Source organism: Saccostrea cucullata, unplaced genomic scaffold, assembly GCF_032062105.1.
Source record: "Saccostrea cucullata isolate Sc308-1 unplaced genomic scaffold, CSIRO_AGI_Scuc_v1 ctg1922, whole genome shotgun sequence".
In the NCBI taxonomy this organism is placed as follows: Eukaryota; Metazoa; Mollusca; class Bivalvia; order Ostreida; family Ostreidae; genus Saccostrea; species Saccostrea cuccullata.
Genome location: NW_026934280.1, coordinates 20,109 through 32,228, shown reverse-complemented (window position 1 = coordinate 32,228; position 12,120 = coordinate 20,109). Strand labels below are relative to the sequence as shown.

The window sequence follows — 12,120 nt, the reverse complement described above, 5'->3', positions numbered from 1 at the left end:
TGAAATTTGATGCAACTTTCACAGAATCTTTATTACATATTGCCATTGTGCACCTCCTATTTTACTTTTTGATCCGACACATATTTTGGGTTTCCTGGCCACAGGAAAACATGGACTTTTTCACCAGTTATAACCATATGGTAGGCGGGGGGTATCATTTAGTGAGCTCATCGCTCACAGTACCTCTAGTTTTTATTTTGTCCTGTACAGTTATCAAAGTAAAACTTGAGATGTGTTTCTCCATGCCCAAAATGGTGCACAATGCTTGTAACACAATTAGTTCCTGTCCCAGGATTAGCTGCTTCATCAATGAGATAAAAGTTCTGTTTTCCTGTAAAATAAGCATGTACATAAATAACAAATCAAACAAACAAGTGTCCAAATAAACATGTAGTAGTAATACAGCAATCACTCAACACAAGTTTTTCTCCATGGATTTTTCAATGTAGTTTTGAAAATTATAATCATGTAAATAAAAATCAAAGATATTACATGGTAAATGTAACATAATGTTTAAAAAGGGTACCCCCCCCCAAAAAAGACACATTCATATTGAAAGGTATAAATGAAATCTAGGTTAAAAAAAATGAAGTGATATAAGTATTTAGATCATGAATATCACCAATAGGAAAAAGATTCCTTAGAACAGCTTTGATGAGGAAAATTACCTGATCCTTCAGAGCAGATATCAAAACCATGGCATTGATGAGGGGTTTAAAAGTAAATCGGCCCCACTTGTTGAGCATGGTGTGGAATATGAACCTGTTTAGCAAAATCCCAGGAGTAGTGCAAGGTGGTTTGAACTGACTGTGGTGGGTTACCTGTTAAAAAATTACAATTTTATTGATACATGTCAAAGAAAAATTTGCTTCAAAAACTTGACTCTGATACAGCAGATACATTGTATTAAAAATATTACAAACAAATTATATGGTTTTGCTCTTCAGCACATTTGAAGCATTGACTAAGTTTATCAGAATTTCATAGAAAATTCAATTCCATGCCATGTAATATATTACATGTCTCTGTTCCATAAATGTAGATTACACAATATGTCCTACATATGATTTTACTAGGTTAAACATGTGATTTTTTTTTTGTTTGAAAACTTACCTGAAAGACGGTGTGAAAACAGTTCTGCTATAATAATCAGATCAAGCTCATCCTTGCTGACTTGTTTACAGTGCTCTCGGAATTCGATTGCTGATGATTATAATTATGTCAATAACTGTACTGCATGGTTAGAACTCCTTACAGCCACATGTATCACTCCTAAAGCGGGCCTGGGCAACATACTCTCTTGTGTCCTCATCCATTGGTTCAATATTTACTGGATCCACGTCTTCATCATTGTCGAAATCAGATTCAGAGTTTTCGTCAGAACTATTTTCGTTTACGATCACATTGTTACTTTCATCAAAATACAATTCATCTACAACGTTTAATTCTTCTATGAACCTAAGATCTTGGTTATCTAAAATTTCTTGTGGTATAGAACACGTATTTCTATTCTCTGACTCATGATGCCTCATCATTTCACTTTAGATTGACCGCCATATTAGATCTCCAATGAAAACAAAAAGAAGGGAAGTAAATCGAAAACTTCCGTTTCATTTTTTTGGCCCTTAATTTAAAACTAACAAAAGAAAAAAATATTAGCAGCTTTTGAGACAGACAACATAATTAATAATTAAATGAAATTTAAAAAAGAAACTATGAAATTAATAGGCCTAAGTGAAAAAACAAACAAAACTAAGCAAACACGTGTCTAACGTTTTTAGCGAGCCATGCTTGTATCTATGACGTAACGTCGAAGGTTTGATCGCCGATTTCTCATTATGACGTTTGCCGCATCTGGCCCCATTTTCCCAGTCGCAGTCACATATATGTTTTAGATAAACTATTATAAATAATTAATGAAAATATTTGCAATAGAAACTAGAAATCAATATCTGTACAGTACTTTTTTTTTTGGTTGATTATAAATTGGTCTCTATTTATAAACTCTGTAAATTCAGACAAAGACAAATCCATTGAATTTCATCATGTTCATGGTAAAATGTCAACAGAAAGTTATCTCTCTTATCAGAGGGATATTACACCTTAAACATAAATGTTTGATGAAATATCTCATAAAATTTTCCTTTTCAATTAAACACCTTTATATCTTGCAAATAAATTTCTCTCAAAATACTACAAGTTAAGAAATGTAACTAGTACATTCGTCAAAACTTTATGTAGATATATTACCTTCAATTTGTAGATATTTTTCTATTTTCAATACATGTAGAGTTTACTGCATGGAAGTCTGATCATTGAAAATGGATGTGGAATCTAATCAGGATCTCTGCGAAGATCTAAACACAATAAAAAAGACAATTATTATCAACATATAATACTTGTTATCACATTATAAATTTCAACTCTATGCTCTTATTAACAAAGAAATTCACTTCGTGTTAAGGTAAAACGCAATGTAGTTTGAACTTTATTGGGCTCTTCCCTGGAGTTAAGGAGAGATGATACAAACAAACTTTTGTCAAAGAATTCGAAAATAACAACTTGGATCATGTTTAAAAGAGTAAAATAAACAACTTTCACCGTGTAGTCATCTTCAATTTAAATTTGCACAAAAATGGAATTTGAAGTGAAAAATATTAGAATAGATTAATAAGGATAGTTTCAGAAGGGCAGACTTTTGAACATCACAGAAAATTTACTATTTCTTTATATTCTAGAAATTTTTTATTTGCATTATTTGCAATGAAATATTGCCAAAAAATATATGTCAATCCAGGCCTCCATTTTTTTGTTTGTATCATCTGTCCTTAAAGAGTTCCACTAAATGAAGGACCTGTATGCAATACATTTCATGTCTATATATGGATTTGTACACCTCTTCTAAAACAAATTTTGATGGAAAAAACCTGGAATCTATGTTTTGTAATTTTGTATATTTTTGTTTCAGTTATACAAAATTTTTCATAATTTCTTCCAAAAACCACTAGTAATGCATGCTGATTTTTTGTCTATGAACATCTGATAGGACCATATTGTTAAATTAAGAATATCTTGAAAAATTATCTATAGGTAACGTACCTTGCCTATGTCGTTAAATACTGATAAGTTATTAACACTAATTAATATTATATCACCCCAATAATGTCACATGTTCTGTCAACCATTGAAAAGGCACAGTTTTTTTAATGAATATATAAAAAAAAGAGTTAAACTTATTATCAGGACCAGTGATTTTGAAATAAAGATTATTACAGTAAAACTTGGTGATAACGAAGTTGCTGGGACCTATGAAATTACAAGTACATTTGTACATCGTTACATCCGTAATTTGCTATATCCATATAAGGAATTCCTTAAATTTATGTAGCTCGGGATCCAAAATAAATTTGCTATGTCTGTGTTCGTACTTAATGAGTTTTGCTGTAGTATGTGCAGTAACAGACTAATTCCATTTCTCATCAAGCAAGATGAGAGATAATTCCAGATCAAAATAATGTGAACTCAAAATTCATCTAAACCTTTATTTTTTTGAGTTCTCACATGAATTTCAACAGCTTCATGATAACTGAAATGTAATGATTTTTTGTGCACACAGGCTTTCACAGAATCAGTAACATATACATGATCTAATGTTGTTGCACCCTCTGTTGTGTAAAAATGCACCAACTGCATATATCCCAAAGATTTTAAGAATGTTAGTATCGGTCCTTGCACTTTAGCATCTTCATTCATGTCACCAATAATAATCAAGTTGCTAAAACGCTTCTTGTAAAAATCCACCACTTTTTGCAATGTGTCAAGAAAATTGTTTACAGGCAGTACACGTGGTCGGTAGAGTAAAATGATCGCAATATCCTCCTCATGTATTTCGACAACTAATCCCTCTATATTCTTGTATTCCAAAGAATTGATCAAGATTGTCTCATTTGTTTTCTTCTTGTATACTCCAACCCCACCACCTTTAGCTGTTTTTAGGCTTGTCACCACTTTTTCACCATCATCATAACACTGGCTACGTGGAATATGGTGAAAGTCAAACCCTGGAATTTCAATTTCTTGGATGTTCTCATGTTCTCCCAGCCAAGTTTCTGTTAAACATACAAAATCAGCTTTCATCAACCTGTTGTCACAATTCATCTCCTGAAAGTGTCCTCTCAAACTTTGTACATTAAACAAAAGAATTGTTTTGTAGTTTTCAAACTTTGCTACATTGCATGTCCATTCTTCATCTAAAATGTATCTCTCCATTCTACTAAGTGCTAACTTCACATCTAAATCAGCATAAATTTTTTTCTGCAGGACACTTTCATCACTTGTCTCAATGAATAGACCATCTTTTGAAGTAACTCGGCTGACAGCGACATATGCTTGGCCAGGAGAGAAAGTCCGATCTAAATTCACAACAACATTCTTGGCAGTCATGCCTTGAACTTTATGTGCTGTGCATGCCCATGACAGTTTCAGTGGAAATTGATGCCTGACAACACTCTTTATATTTTTCTCATTCATCTCTTCCTCCACTCTTTTAATTGGGACAATATTTCCATTAGGTGTTTTCTTCCCTTGTATTTTACCAATACTTGTACTATCAAAAATGACTTCAACTACTTCTACTGCATATGCAGGCTGTTTTCTTTTAAACACAAAATTTGAAATATATCCCATTGCACCATTGACTAGTCCATCCTCAACACATACATTTCGTGTTAGCATTACTCTTGCATTCACAGCCAAAAGTAAGGAAGCAGAGAGGCCATCAACTCGTGTACTAACCAAAGGTTTGTCACGTAAAGTTAATTTCCCTGTTGTCTTGTCTTTCTGATAATCATCAGCATGCACTTCTATTAATTCTTCACAATTCCCATGCAACATTTTAATATTGTAGTCATTTGCCTCTTGGTTTGTTGAATAAACATGAAGAACATCATCTGGTCCATCTCTGATACATTCCCGCAGTGTTTCCAATGCTTCGTCTGATAAGGGCTCTTCACATGTTCGAATACGCAGTGAATTCAGAACAGTTGCAAATGCTTTATCTTCACGTTGTCGCATTATTTCATCCAATTCTACAATTTTAAAAAAATCTAGCCAGTAGTCAATTGGATATGAACCATTTTCTTTATACAACCTCTCATCTTTTCGTTGTTTAACAGGTGGAAGTTGATAAAAATCTCCAACTGCTATCACAGATATGCCACCAAACGGTTCTTTACACTTTTTTATTTGGACAAGTCGCTCATGGATGTAATATAATAGTCTTTTGTACACCATGGAAACCTCATCAATGACCAAAATCTGCAAATGTTCCAATCTGGTTCTTATCCCACTCAAACTTTGTTCCTTCAAGGGTTGATATGGAATTGGTAAAGCTTTTGTTAAAGCAAACACATGATGAATGGTATTTCCTCCAATATTGAATGCTGCTGTTCCTGTAAAAGCTGTGAGAATCACCGATACTGCATTTGGAGATGGCAGTGATTTTTCAAAGATACGAGATGCTTCGTAGTGTATTGTCTTAATCAGATGGCTTTTCCCTGTCCCTGCTCCTCCAGTTATAAAAATGTGCATAGGCTGTACATTTTCTCCTGATATTTTCTTGACACACCACTCATGAACAGCATAAAAAATCAGCTTCTGTTTGTCATTCAAACTGCACAGTAAAGGAAGCATCTCTTTTCTGGTGCTTTGAGATTCCCTTAAATGATACATAGCATCTTCAGAACCACTGCACTCAATTTCATTTGTGACCTCTGATTCTGTATTCTCCTCATCATTTCTTAATTTCTCATTCAAACATTCTCTTCGATTTAATTCTGTTTCTGGACATAAACTTGCCCATGCGTCCTCTGGTTCACCAAGCATTTCTAATGCATCCTGGGCATTTTCAATATCATCCTCACTTTTTGAAAAGTAAACATGATTACTATCCACTATGCTTTTTACTTTTTCCAAGTTTGACTTTGATTTCATTCTCACATGTCCACTCTCATAAAATGTCTGGTACAAATCAAATCCAGTTGGTCTCAACTGATTCAGATTCCAGTATGGGAGGAAAAGTTGTAGCAGGCACTGATAATACTTTTCAGGCGCGTTACCTCGATGGAATCTTGGATATCGTATAACAGCAGGTTTCCCTCTACTTCTCTTTTGAATGTAACCCTTTCCATTTCTCAATTCATACACACCATCTTTTTTGCCCTTAGGAATCTGAGATTTACTAAGCACTCTGTACTCCGAACAAAATTCAGCAAGACACATTTCATAGAAAGGATTTAACTCAGGACGGTTTTCATATCTTTCCACAATATTTGTCATCCACATGCTATCTTCTTCTTCATCATCATTGTCATCTGCTATAAAATCATTTTCACCACTCCCAACTTGCTGATTCTTTTTTATTTGTGCAAGAGGCTTACTCAAACGAGTTGGATTTTCCCCCACAGGTATGAAAATGACTTTTCTTGAACTTTCTTTCATCTTAAGATTGCATACCCTGTATACTGCTTCCTGTGCACTGACCTCTCTGTGATTTAGATAAGCCGATCCTACCCTCTTGATGGTATCATGTGCACTCAAATTTCCCTCTGCTGCTTCTATTCGAGTTTGCTTTAATAGCATTCCCATTTCCCTTTCAGACTTTGAAATGTATGATATAATGTAGACAATGCAGCTAAAAGGGTCCAATACATACTGAATGTCCATATTGGCATCCCAGCTTTTGAGCAGGCATGGATTGTACTGATTTGTCCACATTTCTGTTGGATTTCGTTTCAAAACAGTGGTTGTCTTAGAGGCCAATACTCGATGTGCTTTTTCATACAAATCCTGTAATAGGTTAATATTGCTGAATATTTCCTCTGTTGTTTTACATGCCTTAGCATCATCCATTACTTCATTCCACACCTTCAACAAAATCTCTTTTGCCTGTGCACTACCTAACTCACTACTTGACTCACTACTTGACTCATCCACATTTTGTTCTAATTGTCTTGAAATGAATGTGCACTCTGAAGGCGGTCTTGGAAAATTGAACCTACATTCTGTTCCTTTCTTCCTACACGATTTGGAGTGTCCTTTGCTGTGTTGTTGAACATTCAATACAATTTGTCTAAGTTCTTGGTCAGTGTCTTCTGATGGCAGAGCACATGTAACATGCTTATCAATGAAGTGACAAACAGTCTCCTCACTATCTTCATCCAATTTTGGAGCATTCTCAACCCAGTACAAGCAGTGCATATGAGGAGAACCCCTCTGCTGAAACTCAACTCTAACAAAGTAATCTACAATAGTTCCTATGGGTTTTGCTGGTGACATTATTACATTTTTCTGGAATACATGGAACCTATGTTCAAACATTCTAGCAACCGTTACAGGATTGCTTCTCAGAATTTCACTTTTCTCAGACCAATCTAGATCAGAAGGATTTCTATTGTCATTCATATGTAGCATAATTGAACCCAGTATTTCATTCCACCTGAATTCTGCCGCAGAAAAAGAACAAAACCATGTGGGGATTCCAAGTTGTCGGAGCATAGCAAAAAGATCTTTTTGTGTACTTGACCAATATGCAGGTGTTCCTCTAATTGGTTGCATAAATCGCATAGCCTCATCACTCTTAAGCAGTTTTGCAAGTACAACAGGATTTTGTAACATTTCTGTCGTGACAGGTATCCCTCCATCAAGTTTCGATACAGATTTGCGAATTGAAATTTGTGTTTTCTCAATAACCTGGTTCAATTCAGATAGGTATTGACAAAAGAAAATGTAATTGGTATCCTTTGCAAATCTGTTATCTGCATTCATCAGCCTGTTGTTAAAATATCGAGAAAGGGTTATCCTTACATCTCGACTTTCATTCAATGAATATTTTCCAGTTGGAAATAAATAAGGAAAAGTTTTTGCTTCATTGCCCTCCTCTTGCAACATTCTTACTGGATTCTGTCCTTCACCCGGAGCAAGATTATACACATCATCAAAGTAGTGATCTAGAACTTCTTGTGCAATATCTACAGGCTGTAAACAAGTATCTGTGACAACTTCTTCATTTACACTGTTCTGTTCTTCCATTATTTCTTCACTGTCAAATGCTTCTGGCTGGCTGAATAAGGTACTCTGGTCATTATCCTTTTCCCATGTTGTGTTGATTTCAACATCATGATACCACTGATTGTTTTCTTTCAGGTAGTTGAGAGCTATTTTAATGTGATTTGGATTTACAAACTGATATTCATAATATCCTTTGTATGACAACTTTCGTTTGAGTTTAACTCGTAACAAGAGATTTTCATTTCCATTCAGAGGTAAACTGCTTGTTTTCTTTATGTTTGATGGCACACATACAACAGGTCCATGTACATTTTGTTGGCCACCTTTTGGAAGCAGGGTTACTTTCATGAAAGGTATATGCAGAGCAATTAAATGCTGCTCTAAAGTATTCAGATCATTGAGCTCTGGTGGAATATCTTCCAAACACATTTTGTTAAAAGCTGCTTCAGCTGGAACATTTCCACTTAGAATTTTTCTATGACATGTGAAACAAATCCATGTTCTTGCTTTGGGACAATTAGGAGAACATCCAGATGCACAAGTATGAACATATTTCTTATCAATGCATAAATCTGCAATGTGAGCTGCCTTAATACTTTTCTCATACATTTCAGGTGTACATCCTTGTACCTGGTTTTCAAACAAAAGGCGATGGCAGCAGCAACATACATATTCTGGTCCATGTCTAACACTGGTTTTAAATGATTTTACTACTTCATCAATATTTTCAAGCATTTCATGCAGTGCTCGTCTTTGTTTTTGTACAGATTCCTTTTTCTGTACCTTTGTTTCTGCACTGGAATGATACCTAACTTTACTAGCTGTTTTAACCTTCTCTTGATGCTGTTTGTTTGTTTTATACTTCTGCCTGCTTCTGTGTTTGACTTCTTCTCTGTGTGATTGATTTGTTTTATATTTCTGTCTACTTCTTTGTTTGACATCCTCTTTGTGAAGCTTGTTTGTTTCATACTTTTGTTTACTTCTTTCTTTCACTTTTTCTTTGTGTAGCTGGTTTGTTTTGTATCTTTTAACACCGAGCGCTTTCAAATTTTCACGATAGTTTGGATCATTTCTGTATCTTTTCTTAGCATCTGCAATGCATTTTGTTTTGAATTTTGGGTCTGTTCTGTACTTCATGTTTAGCCTACTCAATTTCTTTTCTTTAGCACTTACACCTGACATTTGAAGTTTGCATCTTTGTTGTTGTCTTTTCTGCTTTCTCTCTGTATCAATTTTCCTTCCATTTTCTTTCAAACGTAATAGATTTTGTAATGAAGTCACTTCAACATTTTCTCCATATGTAATAGATGTAACAACATTATAATGATTCTGATTTATATGATCTAGATAAATTCCACCCGATGTATTCACTTTTTCTTCTGAATTTACCATTTGTCCTGAATACGTAACCCATCTGTTCTGCGAGTATGTATGAATTTCAGTTTTCAGTAAATGGGACAGTGCTAGAATCTCTATTTCAGTTGCCCATTTTCCATCCATAAGCATGCCTGACAAGGAAATGTGGTTTTCTACAGAACTGTGACCTTGTCTTAAGAATGGTGTAAAAAGCAAACCATTTTTCAAGAGGTGATTGCATATTGCTAAACGTATTGTATGATGGTAGTCTTGTTTTCCTGTCAAACAGAACGAGATTGCTCTAAAGAAACAATTTCCATCAGGCTCAACTGCTACACTGTTCACTGGTACTGTAATTTCCTGTCCATACTGATATTGATTTTCACACTCATTCACTGAATATGGTATTCCTAAGATTTCACAATGAGTTTTCTTTTGATCACTAGAAAGTGGTAAAAATCTTTTCTGATCTTTCTCACTGCCAAGGTATTCTACCCCATCAGCATTTTGTAAACTAGAACTAGTATCACATTGAAAATTGGTCTCTTTCTCTACACCATTGAATTGTGATTCTTTTTCAATGTCAATGCCTTCTTCCTTTCTCAATGAAAGCTGTCTAATTGAGCAATGCACTCCAGTTATTTCACATTCAATTGCTTGAGCATAACCCATTGATTTTGCTAAAGACATAATATGACTCCATAGATCTTGAACAGATTCATGCAAAACTCGTGTACTTCTACCGTTTACACTTTGAAATCCTGCAGAAGACCTTGAGTGGGAATCAAATGTGAAAAAATTATGGTGAGATTTCCCAATCAAAAATGTATTTCCACCAAAACATACAAAACACCCATCACTGTCATCAAGTGCTATTTGAAGTGCCTCTAACAATTCATGAGCATTGAAGTCAGCATAATCCAGTACTACATTTGCTAAGTTTATCAGACTTGGTAAAGACTCATTTGCTTTAAACTCATACAGTCTACCAAAGCATTCAAATAACTGAGGCAGCTCACTCACTAAAAGGTATCTGCTTGCAATTGTAGAACTGCACTGTAGATATGAATACAACTCATCTCCTGTTGCCAATATTTTGTTCATATCTTCTGATTGCCATTGTTCACAATTCTTCAGTTGATGATATGCCAGTGCTGTTAAAGAGTTAGCTACACACTGAGATCCAGCATTTTCTCCAAACATTGGATCTCCCTGATGAAATGAACCCTGCACTGACAAATTCTGATTTTTTGAACATCTACCATGAGTTTCTCTAGCAACATTTTGTTCAGTATCCTTTCTATCATTGTTCTCATTGTCTTCATTCATAAAAGAACACTCACAATTTTTAACTTGAGAAATCTTCTCTTTTATGTTATTTATTTTGTTTCTTCTCGTGCATGGCCTATATTCCTCGAAAGGTTCTTTAGATTCTCTAATAAATCTTTCTGATTTCTTTTCAAATTTCTCTGATTTCTTTTCAAATTTCTCTGATTCTTGTTCTATTTTCTTATTTTCCTCTATATTTCTTTTGTTTTCCTCTATATTTCCTTTGTTTTCCTCATTGTGCCTCTCATCTTTTTTTAAAGCCCTGCTGACCTCTTCCCCCTTGGGAGGTATCAGCTGCGCCTGACCTGCTGAACCAGACATCATCCAAATGTCCGATTCAGGTACTCTCGGTGGAGTACAAACCCACGCTGGGGAGTCAGGGGATGCTACCTTGTCCTTTGGGACAATCAGACGACTTCCCCGAGGAGGTGACAACCTCGGGGCTGAGTGCATTTTCTCACTAGGAGAGGCCTGCACCCTGGCCAAGGGTTTTAGCGAAGTAGGTGGCAACCCTATAGAGCCACACTCTGAGCCAGGAGCAGCTGCATCCACTTCTCTGTGTGGAGCATTGGACTCTGTCACTGGTATTTCTGCTGGAAGATCAGGGCAGGACTTAAGTCTCTTTTGCCTCTTCTTCTCAGCATCTCTCTTGCGCTCCTTCCTACCAGTCAGTGACTTTCTCTTAGGCATCTTTAAAAAAAAATAAAACATCAAAATGCAAAACTACTACAATCAACCTTTCTAACTTTCTTTGTCACTAGTAATGTCAGTGTATATATACGAGGGTTGCTAGAAAAGTTTGTGGACATTTTGATTTAGGGACAATCTATTATGGACTGTGAAGTGTGACCTATGTTCGATTCAATTCCTATATTTTGTTTATTAATAAGTAAACAAGATGTGTTTGTGAAACACTATGCGCCCAGCGTTAACAAATTTCGAAAAAGCTATTTTTAGCATATAGCATATAGGTCACAGTCAAGGTCACATGGTCATTGACCTTGGTTTTGTTTGAAAGAACTTAATTAGTGGAGTATGCATACTAAATATGAAGTCCCTATCTCCTTTGGTTCAAAAGTTATGGCAAAAAGTGGAAAAAGCTATTTTTAGCACATAGGTCACAGTCAGATCACAAGGTCATTGACCTAGGTGTTGTTTGAAAGAACTCAATTAGTGGAGTATGCATACTAAATATGAAGTCCCTATCTGCTATGGTTCAAAAGTTATGGCAAAAAGAGGAAAAAGCTATTTTTAGCATATAGGTCACAGTCAAGGTCACAAGGTCATGACCTTGATGTCATTTGAAAGAACTTTATTAGGGGGGTATGCATGCCAAATATGAAGTCCCTATCTCTTATGGTTCAAAAG

General features: G+C 35.3%; 1 protein-coding gene across 1 annotated transcript; it reads right to left on the bottom strand.

Moving 5' to 3' along the window:
• Positions 1-3,522: 3,522 nt before the first annotated feature.
• LOC134240368 (uncharacterized) lies at positions 3,523-11,442 on the bottom strand. The gene has a single exon (XM_062722459.1). The coding sequence runs from the start codon at positions 11,440-11,442 to the stop codon at positions 3,523-3,525; it is 7,920 nt and encodes a 2,639-aa protein (XP_062578443.1).
• Between the last annotated feature and the right edge of the window lie 678 nt (positions 11,443-12,120).